Raw genomic sequence first — 24,483 nt, 5'->3', positions numbered from 1 at the left:
GACACACACACAGAAGGTGTTCTATAGTCTCCTCTTCTTCGATCTCCTCACACCTTCTGCAAAAGTCGTTGCTGGCAACCTTCTGTCTGTCCGATTAGACAGTGACTTGTCATAACACACACAATGATTGAGACGTCTGTTCTAGCCAACGACAGCAAAGCAATAGACTTCTTCATGTCTAGATTAGGCCACATCCACCACCACTTCCTTAATTGGAAGGATCTCCTGGTCGTTTAGTTTGGAACCATCCGATGTCTATGTAACTTCTGTTAGCAGGGATATCGTGGTTCTAATCGGTTCTATCAGGAATAGTGGTACAGTAATTTTTATCAAAAAGCGGCTCAGGTAGGGTGTTATCCACACTGCCTGGAACATCGGATATTGTATCAAGGATAACACAGTGTCAGTTGCAGCCATATGATCAATAAGACGACTCCCTTAACATCACGGCAGTGGTCGCCGCAATTTGTCTAGCCACAATGTCTAGAGGCATTATCATTAAATTCAGTGCATCAGATGTTGTCGTCCTCAGTGCGGCTGTGATGCACAAACAAGCCATCCTTTGGATCCGGTTAAGTATTGAGCAGTAGGTGGACTTTTGGAGCGCCGTCCACCAGACCACAACACCATATAGATTTACGGGACATAATGACATATGACAACTGCAGTATATATCCAAAGTATGACACGCGGTCTAAACTCTTACTATATGCATGCTGCTGCCACGGGAGGGATCTTTGCCCTTATCTAGGTTAGCTTTGGTAAGAGTGGCAGTCCTTTACAGATTCGCTTAGACAATTTTAAGTCCATTGTGGTGCCAATGTAGCGACAGACCAAGGCTTCTGGCGGGAATCGAACCCACGACCCCTACGCTGGTAATCCAAGCACGCTACCAACTCGGCTACCGGGGCGCCCTAAGATATGTTTCTATCAACCTCTCAAGTGTCTTCAGCATAAAGGATGATAGATTAATAGGACGAAAATCATTCACCTTCGTGTCCCTCCATCCCACAGGTATATATGACATTTTGATACAAGCAGAGTATATCTACCAGTCTATCAGACACAGCTTGTAATTCAACTGGTGATACATCATCAGGGCCTGGCGACTTAAAGGAGTCGAAACTTCTTATCGCCCAAGGGATTTTCGACTCAGACACAATTTCCCAAATAGTCTCCGACGAATGCATATCAGTGATAACCTTTTGTGGCGCCACGTTGTCCGTTGGAGAATTTCCCGGGAAATATGTATTAACGAGTAGTTCTATTGTTTCCTCACTATACATTGTGACATCTTTCTCTCTCTCTCTGCCTTCTGAATATACCCCACAGTAATTGGTCTCGAGGACAGAATCTTCCTTAGCCCAGAGTCTCCAGATATATCTTCCAACGATGTGCAGTATTCTACCCAGGATTTTTTCTGAACCTTTCTCAGCTCGCCTTTATATTTTCTTAGCTCAGCCTTATAGATGTCCCAATCGTGTCGTGCTCTTGTGGCTTTTGCTTTGTTTAAGAGTATTCTGCTGTCCTTCCTTAGACTAACCAGCTCTGGGGCCACCAAGGCGATCACTGTTTGCCCCTTGGCTTGGCACTAGAACATGGTGACACAAGCAAGTCATTCAAGGCTTTTGTGACCACTATGTCGATATCCTCCTCAGTTTCCACTTCCTTTTTGTGGTCTACAAGGGATAGTCGTGCAGAATTTGTGCCGAAATTTATTCCAATCCACCCTTCTTCTGTTTAGCCGAGGCAAATAGCCGAGACAAATCGCCAGATTACAACGTAAAATATATTCAATAAGCAGCTCACCCCTTTCGTTGACATCCGAACTTCCTCATATCTGGTGATGTGCATCACTTCCTACAATCAGGCTCATCTTCCCTACAGAAGCGGCTTCAACCAGCGACTTAAGGTTTAAAGGCGGCCTCTCTGAATCGTGTGTCATATATAGGGATGCCAGGTAGTAATCAGACTAGTTTATTTCAAGGCTGGCTACTACTAAATCTTCAGTAGCTGGTTCGGATCCTTACCCCTAAAAAGCATTATAACATCGTCTGCATAGCAGACGGGTTCAAATCTCTCCTCAGTCAGCATCCGTAATAGATTATTTATGGTGGTCACCCAAAGGAGTGGCGATAAAATGCCCCCTGTGGCGTGCCCTATGCCACTTTCTCCCTTTTATTTATTTCATGGGACCCGCAATTTATCCACCTGTTACTTAGGATATGGTTTTTCCAGTCTCTAAGGACCCGGACCACATGGTTCTGGGATAAGGATTGAGTCAATGTGTCGGCCTGCACATTATGAAACGCCCCCTCGATGTCAATGCAAACCGCCAAAGTGTACGTCTTGGCATCGTAGGATCCTCCTATTTTATGCACAATCTCGTGCAGGGCAGACTCCACCGAGCTTCCCTTGACATAGGATGCAGTTTGTATTCAAACAGTTCGTGGATGTCCTACTCTTTATCATGGTATCCACAATGCGTTCCATGGTTTTGAATAGAAAGGACGTTAGGCTTATAGGCCTGAATTCTTATGGTGTCGCGTAACTTGCCTTGCAGGGCTTGGTTATAAATACCACCTTTGCCTCCTGTCAGGCTTTCGGAGTATGTCAGTACCGAGTATGTCCTACGCACGCTGTGAAAGTATTGGCCAGATGAAGCGCAAGGTAGTCGGTCTCTTTTGTAGTAACACCGGAAATATTCCATCTGGTACGGGTGACTTAAAAGATTTGAAGCTCTCAAGGCTTCCTTGACCATAAATTCCGTTATGATAAACCTTCGATCAACCATACCGTCATATCCTGTGAACAATGCGTTTTCATCAAAAGACTCAACATGTCCTCCGTTGTTTCTGCTCTCACTCCCATGTCGTCTACTTACGTTTCAGTTTGGACATTGGTTTTTGAGAGAAACTTTTTCGTCTTGCGGCGTCATTAATGATGTCGACCTGTTCGCAGAAAAGCTTCCAGGAGGCTCGTCTTGGCGCTCTGGTAATTTTATTGTATTCCTTGAGCCGTGTGTAATAATTTTAGGCAGTTGGTTTCCAAGTTATTACGGATGCTTATCGGATTCGACGCTGGCCGTGCTATTCACATAATGTAGCGATGGTCTGAGAAGGAATGCTCCATGGAGACCCTCCAATCCTGAACCTCATCGATTAGATTTTCCGAAGATACCGTCACATCTAATACCTCCTCCCTAATCCTATTAACAAAGGAAGCGGTGTTACCAACATAAAGTGTTATTAGGTCGTTAGTATTGTCACTGCACTGCCTGATGTTTTAGCATAAGGATCCTTATCCATCCTAGTCTTCCTAATCTCTCTCTCTCTTCGTTAGGCAGTGTTGGGTCTCTCGCCCCTGCACCGCCTGATGTTTCAGTATTAGGGTCTGTGCTTATCCAAGTCTTCCCAATATTGAGAGAGACGCTGATAATCTCGTCGTCGGACCCCTGTCGATTAGGAGTTATTGAGTATCCTGCCACTGCACCGCCTGATGGAAAACCTCCCGTTTCTCCACGACCTACTCATGGTTTTGCTTGTTTAAGACTTGCGTCTTGCGTTCCGTCGCGATTTCGCCGCCCACATCCTTGATGAAGACCGTCGCCTTTGTGAGCTGTGGTATGTCCATCTTTCTCACAAGGTCGAGGTTTGCGCCCCAGGGAGTGTGGATAATTTCAATGAGCTTTTTGACGGTATCAATATATTCCGCTGACGCAAAGCGCAGAGCTAAGATGTTCACTCTATACTCACAGCTCATAATTCGTATGGGTGGACCCCCTTCAGAGTTCATCAATACATGTTCGATAACCCGATCGCTTACCAAATGCCTCACCTGGAATCGACGATCTGGTGGAATCCTACCAAATGCACAGTCGATATCGATGACTGCATAAATCATCTCATCACAAGGCACTGTCTGGTGTCTTCATTGCGGGGAGGTTGGCTTGGTCTTCCCAGAGTACTTGAAAGCGGGGAGCTCTTTTTCTTTTTAATCATTTTAGCAGTGTTATACTCTTCGGGATATCTAATTCTCTTTCCTGTAGAAGTGCTTAGAATGTCAGTTCTATACCTTGCAGCATCCTGCACTTTCGCCCGATTGCGCTGCCGGTACATACTCCTTTGTCTCCTTCATCGTGCCTCGCATCGCTTTCCCGGTCTGCGTGTGAGCTTTACTTAAAGGCTGAGGACGAACTGTGCATCATTCTGGTTTATTCCTCTCTTGCTCTTTAATTAGTGTAACGACTTGTTTTGGGCTTGAAGCATTTCTCTCGACTACAGGTGCCAAGGCACCCACACTTATAGGAGGGGAGGACAACATGCTGCGGTCTGACGCCACCACCGTAGCTGTTGGGTCTTGGGAGTTCATTTTGAGCCTACTCCAAAAAGGCTTTTAAAATGTTTTCGTATTAGGTAGTACCTATTCCGAGTTAAGGATATTTTTTGAGGAGCGGCTTTTTTAAAAAGTCCAAATATTTGTAAAATTAATAACTAAAAATTACAAATATGTGTTGGCATAGCAGTCAAATTGCATAAATAATTGGTTTTAATTTAATTTTACCATTCACAATAGAGATATTTCTGCACATGGCTATACTTATTTGTGAAAAACATTTCATGACAATCCCGACAACAGATATTCTACGTGAGCCTGCACTGGTAATTTATCCAGAACTTCGTTGTCCTGGATAGATGTTATTTTCATCATTCAAATTTCATTGCAACTGCACTATATAGTACTCAAATAAACACAGCCTTTATTAAACGGCCAAGGGTTTTATGAAGTCGATTTTGTGGTACATACTACGGTCAAACGGCTGAATGAATTTTAATGAAATTGACATTAATCAAAAGATATTTTTCCAGAGAAACGACGAAAAGTAAATTTTTGAAAAGAAAAGCCACTAAAACGAGGAATTAATTTTCAATTAAATAAGAAGAAGCATTAACACAGCAAATTGTTGTTGGTTTTTTTCTAAAGCATCTGCTATGGGTGTGAATGCAAAGCCATAGGGAGTATTAGTGGCGTGAGTAAGAGAAACAAATGGTGCGAGAGATAGAGTATCGCTATTTGGTTGAGGGTGTTGTGGGGGTGTGAAGTGCGTGGCCCTACAGGCATTTGCATTTTTGTTGTTTGTATATGTTTTGAGAGCCTGTACAGGTCATTTGAAGCAGGCGGGTGAATGTCTTATTGAAACAGTGAAATGTGAAATGAAAATTAAAAACATAGTGAAAAGAAAAGTAAAAAGATAGCCAGTTATGAACGATTTTGCTCGGTCAAAGTAACTAATTGTGTGGCTATACTATGCTCTCAATGAACGATATGGTAGGTGGACAGTTTAAAGACGTAAGGGAGATGATGAAGTATATATTAATTGATGGGCTCATATCAATATTTGTAAAAAATAATTTATGTTTGTTTGTATATCCATTTAGGCTCATCAACGACGTAATTTATGTTCTTAAAATTTTCCCAGTGAGGTATAATTCTGTGATGGAAAAATGAGATAATGCGACGATGCGACGCGATCAATGCAATACGGTGTCTTAAATGAAAGGTGTAGTGACATGGACATATGGCGTCGAGTGTCTGGAGGCTATCCCAGCCTCTAAGATCAACGATCATGATAAGGTAGCTCTCAAATGCGAGAGTTTTAGAAGTATAGTACATGCTTTATTCTTGTTTGTTTCTCTTTTGAGAAGAGCTCAATGATAGGAGATGGAAATGGAAAAGGAAAGCCAAAGATAGCAACACACACCAACCACTATGGGACGCGTTTCGTCTTTGGTTAGAAGACTTTTCAACCATATTAGGTGTAATGGGTTCAAGGATCGTGCGTTGGTATGTTGTATTTGAATTTGAACCAAACTCCGTACCACACATGATTTTGATTATCTGTTGGAAGTTGTATTGATCTCTTCGTACCTGGGCACACGGAGCAACAACGTGAGCTATTGCCGTTGTCTTAGCGTTCGAAGCCATCAATACAACTTCCAATACCTAAGTATGGTTTAAATTGGACCATAACCTGATATAACTGCCATATTAACCGAACTGGGATCTTGACTTCTAGAGCCTCGGGTACAATTATTATCTGATTTGGGTGAAATTTTGTACAACGGCTTCTCCCATGGCCTTCATACGTGTCAGATATGGTCTGAATCGGTCACAGTGACTTCAACTATGGTCTCCAACATTCATTCCATTATGGTCCGAATCGAACCATACCTTGATATAGCTTCAATAGCATAGCAATTATTTTCTTTTTTCCTTTCCTTTCCTTTCCTTTGTTTGCCTAAAAAAAGATTAAGAGGAAAAGAACTCGACAAATGCGATCCATGGTGGAGGGTATGTAAGATTCGTCCCGGCCGAATTTAGCACGCTTTAACTTGTTTGATAATGTTGTGACCATCAAATGAAAGTAAGAATCATAGAAATCCTTAGGGAATCAAAAAGTTATGCCGTTTTTAAACCGAAAATCTACGAAAAAGCGTTTTTCTCTACATTTAGCATCAAAAAATCGCTTGACGAAGTGACCCAGAAAAATTAAAGGTTTTTTCGTTTTCCACCGACTCCAACAAAACAGAAATGGTACATTAGAACCCCCGCAAATTAAAGTGATGCACAAGCCAAATTGAATGATCCCTTGATTACTGAGACTCCATGCCAGTGAAATAATAGCGACATGTAGGTGACGATCATCTGAAGTAAATCAAAAACAAGTAAAAGCGTGCTGAGTTCGCCCGGGCCGAATCTTATATACCCTCCGCCATGGATCGCATTTGTCGAGTTCTTTTCACGCCATCTCTTCTTAGTTCATTGAATAACTTTTTCAAATGTATATGAGCCATATCAAGTCATTGAGCGATATGGATCGTACTTGCCATGGCTGTTAGTTGTCATAGAAGAAAATCACCTCCAAAATTTCAGGCAACTGGAGAAATAATTGCACCCTCCATATGCTCAGGAAATCAAATTAGGAGATCGGTTTATATGGCAGCTATTAACCGATTTAGACCATATTTAGCACTGTTGTTGGAAGTCACACCAAAGCGACATACATATGCAAAATTCTGACAAAGTTGGTTAGGAATTGCGTCGTACATAAGCTCAAGAAGTCTAATCAAGAGATCGGTTTATATGGAGGCTATATAAGGTTATGAACCGATTTGTACCAGACTTAGCACAATTGTTGGAAGTGATATCAAAACACCTCTAGCGAAATTTCAGCCAAATCGGATAAGAACTGCGCCATATAAAAACTCTAGAAATCAAGACCCAAGATCGGCTTATATGGCAGCTATATCAAAACAGGAACCAATTTCGCCCATTAACAATCCCAACCGACCTATACTAATAGGAAGTATTTGTGTAAAATTTCATGCGCATAGCTTTACTCCTTCGAAAGTTAGCGTGCTTTCGACATAAAATGTCTTGACGATAAAGAATATATATATATATATATATATATATATATATATATATATATATATATATATATATATATATATATATATATATATATATATATATATATATATATATATATATATATATATATATATATATATATATATATATATATATATATATATATATATATATATATACTTTATGAGGTCTGAAACGAATATTTCGAGGTGTTACAAACGGAATGGCGAAATTGGTATACACCCATCCTATATCCTATGGTGGAGGGTATAACAAAGCAGCATGCCGTGAAGCGTAATTTGTTGCCATAGGCTATTTTATACGCGAGTGAGGTCTGCAAAGAAATTAATGGGGGAGAAAACACATTTTGTGCATTGTTCGGCCTATAGATCGATTTAGACCATAATAAACACGTATGTTAATGGTCATGACAGAATCCATCGTACAAAAATTTCAGGCAAATCGGATAATAATTGCGACCTCTAGAGGCTCAAGAAGTCAAGATCCCAGTTCGGTTTATATGGTAGCTATATCAGGTTATGAACCGACTTGTACTTTATTTAACATAGTTGTTGAAAGTAACAATAAAAAACGTCTTGCGAAATTTCAGCCAAATCGGATAGAAATTGCGCCCTCTAGAAGCTCAAGAAGTCAAGTCCCCAGATCTGTTTATATGACAGCTATATCAGGTTATGAACCGATTTGAACCATATTTGGCACAGTTGTTGGATATCATAACAAAATACTATGTGCCAAAATTCATTCAAATTGGATAATAATTGCGCCCTCTAGAGGCTCATGAAGTCAAGACCCCAGATCGGTTTATATGGCAGCTATATCAGGTTATAAACCGATTTGAACCATACTTGGCACAGTTGTTGGATATCATAACAAAACACGTGGTGCAAAATTTCATCCCAATCGGATAAGAATTGCGCACTCTAGAGGCTCAAGAAGTCAAGACCCAAGATCGGTTTATATGGCAGCTATATCAAAACATGGACCGATATGGCCCATTTACAATACCAACCGACCTACACTAATAAGAAGTATTTGTGCAAAATTTCAAGCGGCTAGCTCTACTCCTTTGGAAGTAAGCGTGCTTTCGACAGATAGACGGACGGACATGGCTAGATCGACATAAAATGTCGCGGCGATCAAGAATATATACACTTTATGGGGTCTCAGGCGAATATTTCGAGTAGTTACAAACAGAATGACGAAATTAGTATACGCCCCATCCTATGGTGGAGGGTATAAAAACTAGTAAAAAGGCGTTAGGTTCGGCCGGGCCGAACTTTGGATACCCACCACCTCGGGTATACACCTTCACCACCCTCAGAAACGTGGTCCCACATTTGGATATTAGATTTGTATTCTACTCGCAAATACCTTTCATTTGAGTCTCATATTGCCATGGTCGGAAAATATGTCCGATTTAGATGTGTTTTTGGCCTTGGGGTGGTCCCCTAGCACATGGTCCGACAATTGGATATCAGATACGTTTGCTTATCGTAAATACCTTTCATTTGAGTCCCACATTTTCGTGATATGTTTAAATATATGTTTGGTAGGTTTAAGTATGGGGCGGCACCCCTATGCACCCCATCCGAAATTTGGATACCAAATTTTTAATTGTATTTTATTATATGAGAGCACACAAAATTTCGCTTAAAACGCACTACCCATCTCCGAGATCTGGCGTTTCTGAAAATTAGGCTAGGGGGGAGGGTCCAAAAATGTAGTACCCTATATTCACCGCGGGATCATCATGCACCATCTGTGAAAATTTTAAGAAAATCGATTCAGCCGTTTCTGAGTCAATAAGAAACACACAAACAAACACACAAACAAACAAACAAACACAAATTGATTTTTATGTATGAGACTAGCTGAGCCCGGCCAGCTCTGCTGCGCCCGACTATGCTATGTTGGAGAGAAGTACTCTAAATTTGAATATTTCTGCGTAATTGTAGTTGAAAATGTATTCCAATTTTCCTATGGTTTTTTTCTACCTCTTATTTAAACCCCACATTGCAATGGTCAGTAAAAGTCCTTCTTGGGGTGTGATGGACCCCCAGACACTTGGTCCCAAAAGTGAAAGTCAATTTCGCACTCTATTCTTAAAGACCTTTCATTTAAGATCCATATTGCCATGGTCGGTAAATATGTCCGATTTTAGGGGTTCTATAGTGGTGGGGTGACCCACGAAACACTAAGATCCGCAATTGGATATAAGATTCGTTTTCCACTCTCAAATATCTTTAATTTGATATTTGTAGTGGTTGGTCTATAAATCCGTTTGCCGGGTTTTGTGGGTCGGCCCTCTTAGGCATCCCACCCCAGAATTTGATACCAAATTTTTTGCTTTTAGATCCTTTCTATATTCCTATATTTTATTTTTCTTTATTCAAAAGACCGATAGGTTGTCATAACAAAGATACATGCTGATGATTAATTTTTACCACTCTGCTCTCTCTCTGTTCATGTTGGAATGTTTTTAATTGGATCAACTAAATCCAATTGGATCAAACAATTTCAGTTGAAGACTGCCAGATGACGCTAATTTAAATGTTAGTTCTACTCGCTTAGAGCGGATCATATGGTATACTGGTTGTCTATGAATAGTCATTCACCACCGAAGGATGGGGATATATTAATTTTATCATTCCGTTTGCAACATATCGAAATATCCATTTCCGACCCTATAAAGCATATACATTTTTGATCAGCGTAAAAATCTAAGACGATCTAGATATGTCCGTCCGTCTGTCTGTTGAAGTCACGCTACAATCTTTAAAAATAGAGATATTGAGCTGAAACTTTGCACAGATTCTTTTTCTTTCCATAAGCAGCTTAAGTTCGAAGATGGGCTATATCGGACTATATTTTGATATAACCCACTTATAGACCGATCCGCCGATTGAGGGTCTTAGGCACATAAAAGCCACATTTATTATCCGATATTGCTGAAATTTAGGACAGGGAGTTATGTTCGGCTCTTCAAAGTCTTTCCCCAATTTGGCTCAGATTGGTCCAGATTTGGATATAGCTGCCATATAGACCGATCCTCCGATTTAGGGTCTTAGGCCCATAAAAGCCACATTTATTATCCGATATAGCTGAAATTTGGGACCGTGAATTGTGTTAGGCCCTTCGACTTCCTTCGTTAATTTGGCCTAGATCGGTTCAGATTTGGTTATAGCTGTCATATAGACCGATCCTCCGATTTAGGGTCTTAGGCCCATAAAAGCCACATTTATTATCCGATTTTGATTAAATTTGGGAAAGTAAGTTGTTTTAGGCCCTTCGATATCTTTCTTCAATTTGGCCCTGATCGGTTCAGATTTGGATATAGCTGCCATATAGACCGATATCTCGGTTTTCGGTTTTGGGCCCATAAAAGGCACATTTATTGTCCGATGTCGCCGAAATTTGGGACAGTGATTTAAGTTAAGCCCCTCGACATACTTCTGGAATATCGCACAGAACGGTACAGATTTGGAAGCTGCCATATAGACCGGTTTTAGGTTTTGGGTCCATAAATGCGCATTTATAATCCGATTTCACTGATATTTGACACAGTGACTTATTTTAGGCTTTTCGACATCCGTGTATATATAGTTCAGATCGTTTTATTTTTAGATAAAGCTACCAAAAAGATCACTTGTTATGCACAATTGAACAATTGAATAGTACTTATTAGTATTTAGTCCAAATCGGAACATATTTCGATGTAACATAAGGTATGAAATGTTCACCGAATTTTGATAAAAGGTGTTTTACATATAGGCCCGAGGTAGTGGGTTTTCAAAGTTCGGCCCGGCCGAACTTAACGCTTTCTTACTTGTTTTTAAATCATATTAAATTGCCATATTAAACGATTTTCTGTGGTTAAAAAAACTAATTTGCCAGTCTACATATTTGGTGCGGTGGCGATAGTTCATACCATGCAAAACTCTTGAAGAAAAAAGTGTTGCGCAGCTACACGTCATTTGGTCTCGTCTATTGGTGAGCTAAACATGGTTGCAACCTTATGGTTAAAGTTTGCAACTTCTGCTTTCACGCTGAATGTTATAATTTCGGGGCTATGGCGCCCCACACATTAATTAAATCAAACAGTGTCCCGTTAGGTCATTATAATTGATCGACTGTTTTGGGTTGAGGTGGTCCGCTAGATATATGAGCAGAATAATGATATCAGATTCGGAGTACACAACCTTATACCTTTAATTTAACCTCATATTGTCATGATTGGTGTATACAGCCGTTTGGTGGAGGGCGTCTATGTGAGGGTTGTGTGCTACACTGCCACTTATGTTAGGCATTTCGACTTCCGTGTCGTATATGGTTCAGATCGGTTTATTTTTAGTTATAGCTACTAAAAAGACCAATATTTTGTTATATACAATTGAACAATGACTTGTACTAATTAGTATTTGGTCCAAATCGGATCATATTTCGATATAACTGCTATGGGATTTTGGTGAATGGTGGTTACATGTATATCCGAGGTGGTGGGTATCCAAATTTCGGCCCGGCCGAGCTTAAATCCTTTTTACTTGTTTACATTCAATTTCAGGCTAACGATAGCAGCTTGATAGATTTTGTTGTAGCAGTGTGTCATGCACTGAGGCAGCAGCCCTTGCCGATGAAAGACTCCATCAGGCCTATCCGGTACGTACATCAGGCCGCCATGGGATTGCTGCTTGATTGTATTGTATATGCTATCTGTTGTTGAATAATTTTTGAGGAAACTAGACTGATATTTTGTTCGGATTTAATTTCGTTTAATCCAATTATTTTGTTTTGGGGAAGGGGTAATGCCCTAAATACATGGTCCTAAATTTGGATATCAAATTCTTATTCTATTCCCAAATACCTTTATTTGTGCCCCATATTGCGATGGTCAGAAAAAAATTGCTGTTTGTGGGGTATTTTGGGAAAGGAGTAGACCCCAGAAAATTGGTCCCGAAAGCGGGTATCAATTCTTGCTCAACCCCCCTATACCTTTCATATAAGTTCCACATTGACATGGTCGAAAAATATGCCCGATTTAGGGGTGTTTTGGGGATTGGGTTGGTCCCCCAAACACTATGCCCGGAAAATATATAAGCAAAGTGTTCTATTCTCATATATCTATATATCATTTATTTAAGCTCCATTTTGCCATTGGTCTCACAATTGGATATCAAATTCGTTTTCTAACCTCATTTAAACTCCTTATTGCAAAAGTAAGCAAATATGTCCGGTTTGGGGTGTTGGCCCTAAAAACTATAAATATTTAGTTTCACTCTCCTTAAGACCCAAATTGTCTTGGTGAGCAAATCATATTTAGGGGTTGTTATGGTGGTGGGATGTCCCCTAGACAGTTGGTCCCTAATGTTTATATCAGATACGTGGTCTATTCCCAAATACCTTTAATTTGAGCCCCATATTTCCATAGTCGGCAAACGTGACCGGCTTGGGGGGTGTTTTGGCGGATGGGCGGCCACGCAGTGAGTTGGCCTTGGAAATATATATATCGGATTTGTGTTCCACTTTAAAAACCCTCTTATTTGAGCCTCATATTGCAAAAGTCAGCAAATACTTACTATTTGGGTATTGTTGTGGGGGCGAGGAGGCCAATAGACACTTTTCCCAAATATTGATATCAGATTCGTGCTTACTCCCAAAGACCTTTCATTTAAGCTCCATATGGTTATGGTCGTAAATTTGCCCCTTTCGGGGATGTTTTTGGGGAGAGGCGGCCGCCACACACTTGGTCCCATATTTGGATATAAGATTCTAATTCTACACTCAAATACCTTTTATTTAAGCCCCATATTCCCATGGTTAGTAAATAAGTCCTGTTTGGGGAAGGGGTGGACCCCCATAAACGAAGTCCCACATTTGGATATCAGATTCGTATTCTACTCGCAAATACCTTTCATTTGAGTCCCATATTGCCATGATCGGTAAATATGTCCGATTTAGGAGTGTTTTGGAGGTTGGGTGGTGTTGTGGGGGTGGGGTGGCTCCATAGACACTTTTCCCGAATATTGATATCAGATTAGTGCCTTACTGCAAAAGACCTTTCCTTTGAGCCCCATGTGGCTATGGTCGTAAATGTGGCGACTTTGGGGGAGGTTTTTGGAACGAGGCGGACCCAAAACACTTGGTCTCATATTTGGATATCAGATTCTAATTACAAACTTAAATACCTTTTATTTAAGCCCCATATTCCCATGGTCAGTAAATAAGTCCTGTTTGGGGGTTGTTTTGGGGAAGGGGTGGACCCCCAGAAACGTGGTCCCACATTTGGATATCAGATTCGTATTCTACTCGCAAAAATCTTTCATTTGAGTCCCATATTGCTATGGTCGGCAAATATGTCCGATTTAGGGGTGTTTTGGAGCTTGGGGTGGTCCCCCTAGCACTTAGTCCGACAATTGGATATCAGATACGTTTTCTTATTTTAAACACCTTTCATTTGCGTCCCATATTGTCGTGATTGGTCTAAATATATGTTTGTCAGGTTTTAGGGTGGGGCAGCCCCCCATCCGAAATTTGGATACCAAATTTTTATTTTTAGAGTACTATATGATGAGCACACAAAATTGCGCTTAAATCGCACCACCCATCTCCGAGATCTGGCGTTTCTGAAAATTAGGCTAAGGGGGAGAGTCCACCCCCCCTTCAGATATCAAAAAATGTAGTACCCTATATTCACCACGGGATCATCATGCACCATCTGTGAAAATTTCAAGAAAATCGGTTCAGCCGTTTCTGAGTCTATAAGGAACACACAAACATACAAACAAACCTACGAACAAACACAAATTGATTTTTATACCCTCCACCATAGGATGAGGGGTATACTAATTTCGTCATTCTGTTTGTAACTACTCGAAATATTCGTCTGAGACCCCATAAAGTATATATATTCTTGATCGTCGCGACATTTTATGTCGATCTAGCCATGTTCGTCCGTCCGTCCGTCTGTCTGTCGAAAGCACGCTAACTTCCGAAGGAGTAAAGCTAGCCGCTTGAAATTTTGCACAAATACTTTTTCTTAGTGTAGGTCGGTTGGTATTGTAAATGGGCCATATCGGTCCATGTTTTGATATAGCTGCCATATAAACCGATCTTGGGTCTTGACTTCTTGAGCCTCTAGAGTGCGCAATTCTTATCCGATTAAGATGAAATTTTGCACGACATGTTTTGTTATGATATCCAATAACTGTGCCAAATATGGTTCACATCGGTCTATAACCTGATATAGCTGCCATATAAACCGATCTTGGGTCTTGACTTCTTGAGCCTGTAGAGTGCGCAATTCTTATCCGATTGGGATGAAATTTTGAACGACGTGTTTTGCTATGATATCCAATAACTGTGCCAAGTATGGTTCACATCGGTCCATAACCTTTTTTTGACCAATCTTCCCAAAACTTCGTACAACGTTTTGCTCGACGACTGTCACAGTATGTGAATAGTTTGCTCGAAATTAGTTCAGATTTAGATATAGCTATATGTTCGTCCGATTTGCAGTAATATTGCAATACAATGGTCTTTTGTAAACCGATTCTCTCAAAATTTGCCAGGAAGGATTATTTTTTGACTCTCGACGTTACTAGTGAATTTCATGGAAATCGGTTCAGATTTATATGTGGCTCTCATATATATATATATATATATATATATATATATATATATATATATATATATATATATATATATATATATATATATATATATATATATATATATATACTAGCAAACCCGGGCCCGCTCCGCTTCGCCTTCTTTTACTTTATATGGATCAAAAGTTTCCTTGGAATATTGATTTTCGACAATTAAAGAGATCTTAGTGAAATACCATGCTACGAAAATAGTATAACGCTTGACAAACAGTTTAACAATATAAGTGCCTTTGTCCGAATCCCATATGATCTTTATTAGTCTACGAATTTAAATTTGGATGTAAGGTGCACTCCATTCTTAAAATACTTCATTTCAGCCAGCTACTCGCATGATATCTGATTTAGTGGTGTTTTCGAGGGTGTGGTGGTTCCCCAGGCACATGGCCCTGAAAAATATCAGCATCTTGCTCTTCTTTAAAAAACCATTTATTTAAACCCCATATTGCCATTGGTTTAGGGGAGTTTACACGACGAGGTGTCCTCCAAACACATGGCCCAAAATAGTTTATCAAATTCGTTTTCTAATCTTAAATACAACATATTGGCATGGTCGAAAATTTTCTACCCTCTGCAGGGTGTTTTGGGGAAGGGGTGATTCCCTAAATACATGGTCCTAAATTTGAATATCAAATTCGTATTCTACTCCCAAATACCTTTATTTGAGCCCCATTTTGCGATGGTTACTATAAAAATTGCGGCTTGTGGGGTATTTTGGGAGGGGGGTTGACCCCCAGAAAATTTATCCCGAAAATGGATATCAATTCTTGCTCTACCCCCCAATACCTTTCATTTAATCTCCCCATTGACATGGTCGGTAAATATGGCCAATTTATGGACGTTTAGGGTATTGGGGTGGTCCCCAAACACTAAGCCCGGAAAATATATCAGCAACGTGCTCTAGTCTCATGTATCTATATATCTTTTATTTGAACCCCATATTTTGGGAAAGGGGTAGACCCCCAGAAAATTGGTCCCGAAAATGGGCATCAATTCTTGATGTACCCCCAAATACCTTTCATTTAAGCTCCACATTGACATGGTAGGTAAATATGGTGATTGGGGTGGTCGCCTAAATACTAAGCCCGGAAAACATATCAGCAACATGCTCTATTCTCATATATCTGTATATCATTTATTTGAACCCCATATTGCCATTGGCCTCAAAGTTGGATATCAAATTCGTTTTCAAATCTCATTTAAACTCCTTATTGCAAAAGTCGGCAAATATGTCCGGATTGGGGTGTTGACCCTAAAAACTATAAGTATTTAGTTCCAATCTCTTTTCAAACCAAATTGTCTTGGTGAGCGAATACGTCCTATTTGGGGGTTGTTATGGTGGTGGGATGTCCCCTAGACAGTTGGTCCCTAATGTTGATATCAGATACGTGGTCTACTCCCAAATACCTTTAATTTGTGCCCCATATTTCAATAGTAAGCAAATGTGGCCGGCTTGGAGGGTGTTTTGGGGGATGGGCGGCCACTCAGTGCGTTGGCCTTGAAAATATATACCGGATTCGTGTTCCATTCTAAAAACCCTCTTATTTGAGACTCATATTTCAAAAGTCAGCAAATACTTACTATTTGGGTGGTGTTGTGGGGGTGGGGTGGCCCATAGACACTTTTCCCAAATATTGATATCAGATTCGTGCATTACTCCCAAAGACCTTTCATTTGAGACCCATATGGTTATGGTCGTAAATTTGTCCCCTTTGGGGGATGTTTTTGGGGAGAGGCAGTCCCCAAACACTTGGTCCCATATTTGGATATCAGATTCTAATTCTACACTCAAATACCTTTTATTTAAGCCCCATATTCCCGTGGTCAGTAAATAAGTCCTGTTTCGGGGGTGTTTTGGGGAAGGGGTCCACCCCCCGGAAACGTGGTCCCACATTTGAATATCAGATTCGTATTCTAATGGCAAATACCTTTCATTTCAGTCTCATTTTGCCATAATCGGTAAATATGTCCGATTTAGGGGTGTTTTGGTGTTGGGTTGGTCCCCCTAGCACATGGTTCGACAAATGGATTTAAGTCCCATATTGTCGTGATTGGTCTAAATATATGTTTGGTAGGTTTCAGGGTGGGGCGGCCCCCCTAGGTACCCTATCCGGAATTTGGATACCAATTTTTTTTAGGGTACTATATGAGGGCACACAAAATTTCGCTTAAATCGCACCACCCATCTCTGAGATCTGGCGTTTCTGAACATTAGGGTAAGGGGGAGGGTCCGCCCCCCTTCAGATATCAAAAAATGTAGTACCCTATTTTCACCACGGGATCATTATGCACCATCTGTGAAAATTTCAAGAAAATCGGTTTAGCCGTTTATGAGTCTATAAGGAACACACAGACATACAAACAAACAAACCTATAAACAAACACAAATTGATTTTTATATATAAGATTCCTGACTTAGATTTTCTTTTTCGAGGTTACTTTTAGTATTTAGAGCGCACAACGCGTCGATTACTGTCTTAGATGTATGTCCATAGTGGCATGGGTCTGGTCTTTAAGATAGTCAGCAACTTTATCTACCTCGGCACCGCCGTAACCGAAACGAATGACACCAGTTTTGAGTTAAAGCAAAGAATGATACTGGCAAACAGATGCTACTTTGGACAAAGTATGCAGTTTAGAAACAAGGCCACCTCTCGACCGACGAAGACTACACTATACAAGACATTGATACTACCCGTGCTGTTATATGGTCCTGAAGCATGGGTACTTGTGAAAGCAGATGAGGCAGTGCTTGGAGTATTTGAGAGAAAGATTCTTCGTAAAATATGTTGCCCAGTTTGCGATAATGGAGAATATAGGCGACGTATGTACCACAAGCTGCATGACGACGATATCATATTAACACGTATCGAAATACAAAGGCTGCGTTGGATAGGTCATATTGTCAGAATGGAAGAAGAAGCTCCAGCAAAAAAGTCTTTTGAAGGCAAACACGCGAGGTGCTCGCAAACCGGGTAGACCAATAGCCCGATGGAAAGATCAAGTAGTGGGAGGCTCCTCGTAACTTGGTGACAAAGATTTTCGAATGAACGCAGAAGATCGAGGCGCTTGGAACGCTATTCTACGCTCGGCTAGTGGAACAAATAGTCTGTCATAGCCAAATAAGAAAAGAAAGAAAGAAAAGTGGTATTTGGCGGATTAATAACCGCAACCACTTTTCAACCAAACCTGACCTTACCTTATCGTTGAAAGGTTTCCGGCGCATAAAGCCATCTGTAGGTGCTATTTTATGATATGAGAAGGGAGGGCATTTTATTATTTTACATGCCTTTTTAATCAATTTAGTTTTAGTTTTAGAGAATGCGGACGACATGTTTTGTGCCTCCAAAATAAGGCCTTTAGAATTTGTAACTCCTAAATTTTATCGACGGTATATGAAAACTGCTGAAGTAGTGAATACTATTCGAAATGATCCAACTGTGTTAATATCTTTTCAGTCTGGTTATTTGGATGTTGTCGTGCCTCCAGACATTTTAAACCATCCCGAACAAAATCTGGAAGAAAATCTGACCAATGAAGGTGGTACCATAACATTAGTATGTACTGCTACTGGAGTGCCTATGCCAACTGTTCAGTGGAGAAGAGAGGGTGGAAAGGAAATAATCCTGCGAACGGAATCCCGGGAAAAGCAAGGTTTGTACTAAATTACAATAATAACCTATCACGATAAAACGAATTTTTATTTAAAATAATATACTACATACATAAGAAGTTTTTGCACCTTAAACCTTAAAAGTAAAAGTTCGGCTGAGCCGAATCTTATATACCCTCCACCATGGATCGCATATCTATATCAGGTTATATACCGATTAGACATATATGGCGGCTATATCATGTTATGCACTGGTTTAGACCATAAAGACGACACAGTTGTTGGAAGTCAAAATAAAATACTTCATGCTAATTTTTAGCCAAATCGGTCAAAAATTGCGCTCTCTAGAACCTCAAGAAGTCAAGACCCCAGATCGGTTTATATGGCAGCTATATCAGGTTATAAACCGATATACACCTGACACAGTTATCGGAAGTGATACCAAAATACCACGTGCAAAATTTCGGCCAAATCGGATAATAATTGCGCTCTCAAGAAGATCCAGAAGTCAAGACCCAAGAACGGTTTTATGGCAGAAATATTGGAACATGAAACGATTTGACCCATTTACAATCCCAACTGACCTACACTATTAAGAAGTATTTGTGCAAAAATTTCAAGCGCCTAGCCTTACTCCTTCGAAAGAAAGCGTGCTTTCGATAGACGAACATGGTTCGATCGATTAAAATGTCATGACGATCAAGAATATATATACTTCATGGGGTCTTAGACGCATATATCGAGGTGTTATAAACGGAATGATGAAATTAATACCCCCCATCCTATGGTGGAGGGTATAATATGGACTTATATTTTGCCAATCAAACATGATGATGACTAATAAAAACATTTTTAAACAAATAATAGCGTGCTAAGTTCGGCCTGGCCGAATCTTATATACGCTTCACTAAGGATCGCATTTGTCGAGCTCTTACCACGGTATCTCTTTCTGGGCAAACAAAGTATAAAAGAAAAGAATTGCTATGTTATTGGAACAATATCAAGTTGAATAATGGAGACCATAGTAGAAGTCATTGTGTAAAATTTCGGCCAAATCTACTAAGAATTGCGTACTTTAGGGCCTGAAGATGTAAAATGGGGAGATCGGTTTATAGGGAAGCTGTATTAGGCTATAAACCGATTCATCCCATATTCGACACGTATGTTAAAGGTAATGAGAGAAGCCGTTGTACAAAATTTCAGCCAAATCGGATAATACTCGCGCCCGTTAGAAGCTCAAGAAGTCTAGATCCCATATCGGTTTATATGGCAGCTTTATCAGGTAATGAACCCATTTGAACTATTCTTAGCACAATTGTTGAAAGTTATAACAAAACACCTAATGCTAATTTTCGGCTGAATCGGATAATAATTGCGCCCCCTAGTCATCCAAATCGGAAAAGAATTGTGCCCTCTATCGGCTCAAGAAGTCAAGATCCCAGATCGGTTTATATGGCTGCTATATCAAAACGTGGACCGATATAGCCCATTTACAATCCCAACCGACCTACACTAATAAGAAGTATTTGCGCAAAATTTCACGAAAGTTAGCGTGCTTACGACAGGTAGATGGACGGACGGACGGACATGGCTAGTTCGACTTAAAATGTCATGACGATCAAGAATATATATACTTTTTGGGCTCTTAGAGGAATATTTCGAGGAGTTACAAACAGAATGACGGAATTAGTGTAGCCCCATCCTATGGTGGAGGGTATAAAAAAGTGATTAATTGCTTTGATAATATTTTACATTGAAATTCTATTGTGCACTGAATCATGACCCGTGATTTTTAAAAAAGACGCATATTTAACGAATTTTTAAATGAACGAATTAAAATTGTTATTTAATTGCGGTATGTATCTGTTTCAACAAAAAGCCTGTTGATATAATGTTCTCTTTCACTCGCCAATGTATGTATGCACGTATACACCACTGAATACAAAAATAATCCTCACAATCATATATATGTTGTGAGCCTCTGATGTCATTCAAGAAAACACTCTTAAGGGTGAAAAATGTGCAAAATTATATTGGGTTGCCCAAAAAGTAATTGCGGATTTTTCATATAGTCGGCGTTGACAAATTTTTTCACAGCTTGTGACTCTGTAATTGCATTCTTTCTTCTGTCAGTTATCAGCTGTTACTTTTAGCTTGCTTTAGAAAAAATGTGTAAAAAGGTATATTTGATTAAAGTTCATTCTAAGCTTTATTAAAAATGCATTTACTTTCTTTTAAAAAATCCGCAATTACTTTTTGGGTAACCCAATATATCTGAAAAATATAAATTTATAGTGCGTTTTTGAAGAGTGCAAAAGAGAAAAATCCACCATGTAAACATATAAATGGAGTAGAAGTGGGCATTTTAGTTCCTTTTAGTGATCGCTCCTTTTAGTTCCATTCCACAAAAGGAACTAGTTCCTTAGCTCCCTTTTCACTTGCGATCCCCTTTTTTGATTCCTTTATACAAAACAAAAAAGAAAGCTTTGAATTTTGTTTTGAACAGTAAAACGAGTGTTTTTAATTGTACGCATAGACACAAACATACCGAGTGAATATGTAATTATACCCTCCACCATAAGATGGGGGGTATACTAATTTCGTCATTCTGTTTGTAACTACTCGAAATATTCGTCTGAGACCCCATAAAGTATATATATTCTTGATCGTCGTGACAATTTATGTCGATCTAGCCATGTCCGTCCGTCCGTCCGTCTGTCCGTCCGTCCGTCCGTCTGTCTGTCGAAAGCACGCTAACTTCCGAAGGAGTAAAGCTAGCCGCTTGAAATTTTGCACAAATACTTCTTATTAGTATAGATCGGTTGGTATTGTAAATGGGCCATATCGGTCCATGTTTTGATATAGCTGCCTTATACACCGATCTTGGATCTTGATTTCTTGAGCCTCTAGATTGCGCAATTCTTATCCGATTGGAATGAAATTTTGCACGACGTGTTTTGTTATGATATCCAACAACTGCGCCAAGTATAGTTCAAATCGGTCCAAAACCTGATATAGCTGCCATATAAACCGATCTTGGGTCTTGACTTCTTGAGCCTCTAGAGTGCGCAATTCTTATCCGATTGAAATGAAATTTTGCACGACGTGTTTTGTTATGATATCCAACAACTGTGCCAAGTATGGTTCAAATCGGTTCATAACCTTATATAGCTGCCATATAAACCGATCTTCGATCTTGACTTCTTGAGCCTCTAGAGGGCGCAATTCTTATCCGAATGGAATGGAATTTCGCACGACGTGTTTTGTTATGATGCCCAACAACTGTGCCAAGTATGATTTAAATCGGTCCATAACCTGATATAGCTGCCATATAAACCGATCTTGGGTCTTGACTTCTTGAGCCTCTAGAGGGCACAATTCTTATCCGATTTGAATGAATTTTTCCACGAAGTATTTCGTTATAATATACAACAACTGTGCTAAGTATGGTTGAAATCGGTCCATAACCTGATATAGCTGTCATATAAACAGATCTGGGGATTTGACTTCTTGAGCTTTTAGAGGGCGCAATTCCTATCCGATTTGGCTGAAATTTTGCATGACATATTTTATTTTTACTTTCGACAACTGTGTCAAATAAGGTTCAAATCGGTTCATAACCGGATGAGAATTGGGCCCTCTAAAGGCTCAAGAAGTCAAGATCCTAGATCGGTTTATATAGCAGCTATATCAGGTAATGTACCGATTTGCGCCATACTTATTAGAAGTCATAACAAAACATCTCATGCAAAATTTCAGCCACATCGGATGAGAATCGCGCGCTCTATTGGCGCAAGAAGTCAAGATCCAAGATCAGTTTATATGACAGCTATACCAGATTAAAAACCGATTTGAATCATACTTAACAAAGTTGTTGGAAGTGATACCAAAACACCTCATGCAAAATTTCAGTCAAATCGGACGAGAATTGCGCCCTCTAGAGGCTCAAGAAGTCAAGACCTAAGATCGGTTTATATGGCAGCTATATCAAAACATAAACCGATTTGGTCCATTTACAATCCCATCTAACCTACACTAATAAAAAGTATTTGGGCAAAATTTCAAGCTGCAAGCTTTACTCCTTCGAAAGTTAGCGTGCTTTCGACGGACAGACAGACGGACGTACATGGCTAGATCGACTTAAAATGATATGATGATCCAGAATATATATACTTTATGGGGTCTCAGGCGAATATTTCGTGGTGTTACACACATAATGACAAAAGTAGTATACCCCCATCCTATGGTGGAGGGCATAAAAATCAATTTGTGTTTCTTTGTAGGTTTGTTTGTGTTCCTTATGAATCAGAAACGGCTGAACCGACTTTCTTGAAATTTTCTCTGAAGGTGCATATTGCTCCCGTGGTGAAAATTGGTTACTAAATTTTTTGATACCTGAAGGTGGGGCGGACCCTTACCCTAATTTTCGGAAACGCCAGATCTCGGAAATAGGTGGTGCGAATTTGCTATCCAAATTTTGGATGGGGTACCTAGGGGGGCCACCCACCACCAAAACTGACCAAATATATATATATATATATTGACCAACCACGACAATATGGGACTCAAATGAAAGGTATTTAAGATTAGAAAACCTATCTGATATCCAATTGTCGGACTAAGTGTTTGGGGGACCACCCCTAAATCGGATATATTTACTGACCATGGCAATATGGGACTAAAATGAAAGGTATTTGCGAGTAAAATTCGAATCTGAAATCCAAATGCGGGACCAAGTTTCTGGGGGTCAACCTCTTCCCCAAAACACCTCCCAAACAGGATTTATTTACTGACCATGGCAATATGGGACTTAAACAAAAGGTATTGGAGTGTAGAATACGAATCTGATATCCAAATACGGGACCAAGTGTTTGGGGGCCGCCCATCTCCGAGAACATCCACCAAAGAGGACAAATTTACGACCATAGCAATTTGGGGTTAAAAGGTCTTTGGAAGTAAAGCACAAATGTGATATCAATATTCAGGAAAAGTGTCTATGGGGCCACCCCAGCCCCATAACACCACCCAAGTAGGAAGTATTCGTGGACCTTTGCAATATGAGGCTCAAATAAGAGGTTTTATAGAGTAGAACACGAGTCTGATATATATTTTCAAAGACAAGTCACTGAGTGGTCATCCCACAAAACAACCCCCAAACTGGTCATGTTTGTCGACTTTGGAAAAATGGGGCTCAAATGAAAGGTATTTGGGAGTAGACCATGAATCTGATATCAACATTCGGGACCAACTGTCTAGGGGACGTCCCACCACCATAACAACCCCTAATTAGGACGTATTTGCTCATCAAGACAATTTGGGTCTTCAAGATAGTGAAGCTCGATACTCATAGTTTTGTCATAGTAGGGCCCATACCCCAAACCGAATATATTTTCTGGTTTTTGCAATAAGGGATTTAAATGAATGGTATTTGAGTTTAGAAAACGAATTTAATATCGTGTTTTGAGGCCATGGCAATATGGGGTTCAAATAAATGATATATAGATATATGAGAGTAGAGCATGTTGCTGATATTTTTCAGGGCTTAGTTATTGAGGGACCAACCCACTCCCAAAAACACTCCTAAATCGAGCATATTTACCGGCCATTTCAATGTAGAGCTTAATTGAAAGGTATTGAGGGACAGAGGAAGAGTTGATACCCATTTTCGGGACCAATTTTCTGGGGGTCTACCCCTTTCCCAAAATACCCCACAAACAGCAATTTTTTACTGACCATCGCAATATGGGGCTCAAA

At 40.0% G+C, this 24,483-nt stretch overlaps 1 protein-coding gene across 1 annotated transcript in view; it reads left to right on the top strand.

Annotated features, from left to right (window-relative positions):
• LOC106092176 (lachesin) overlaps window positions 1-24,483 on the top strand; it is a 318,974-nt gene that overhangs the window by 111,049 nt on the left and 183,442 nt on the right. The window contains exon 4 of the mRNA XM_059365183.1: window positions 18,575-18,770. Coding sequence (XP_059221166.1) covers window positions 18,575-18,770 — 196 coding nt within the window. The remainder of the gene's footprint in view (window positions 1-18,574; window positions 18,771-24,483) is intronic.

Source organism: Stomoxys calcitrans, chromosome 3, assembly GCF_963082655.1.
Source record: "Stomoxys calcitrans chromosome 3, idStoCalc2.1, whole genome shotgun sequence".
Lineage (NCBI taxonomy): Eukaryota > Metazoa > Arthropoda > Insecta > Diptera > Muscidae > Stomoxys > Stomoxys calcitrans.
This window is presented reverse-complemented; position numbering and strand designations above follow the sequence as displayed.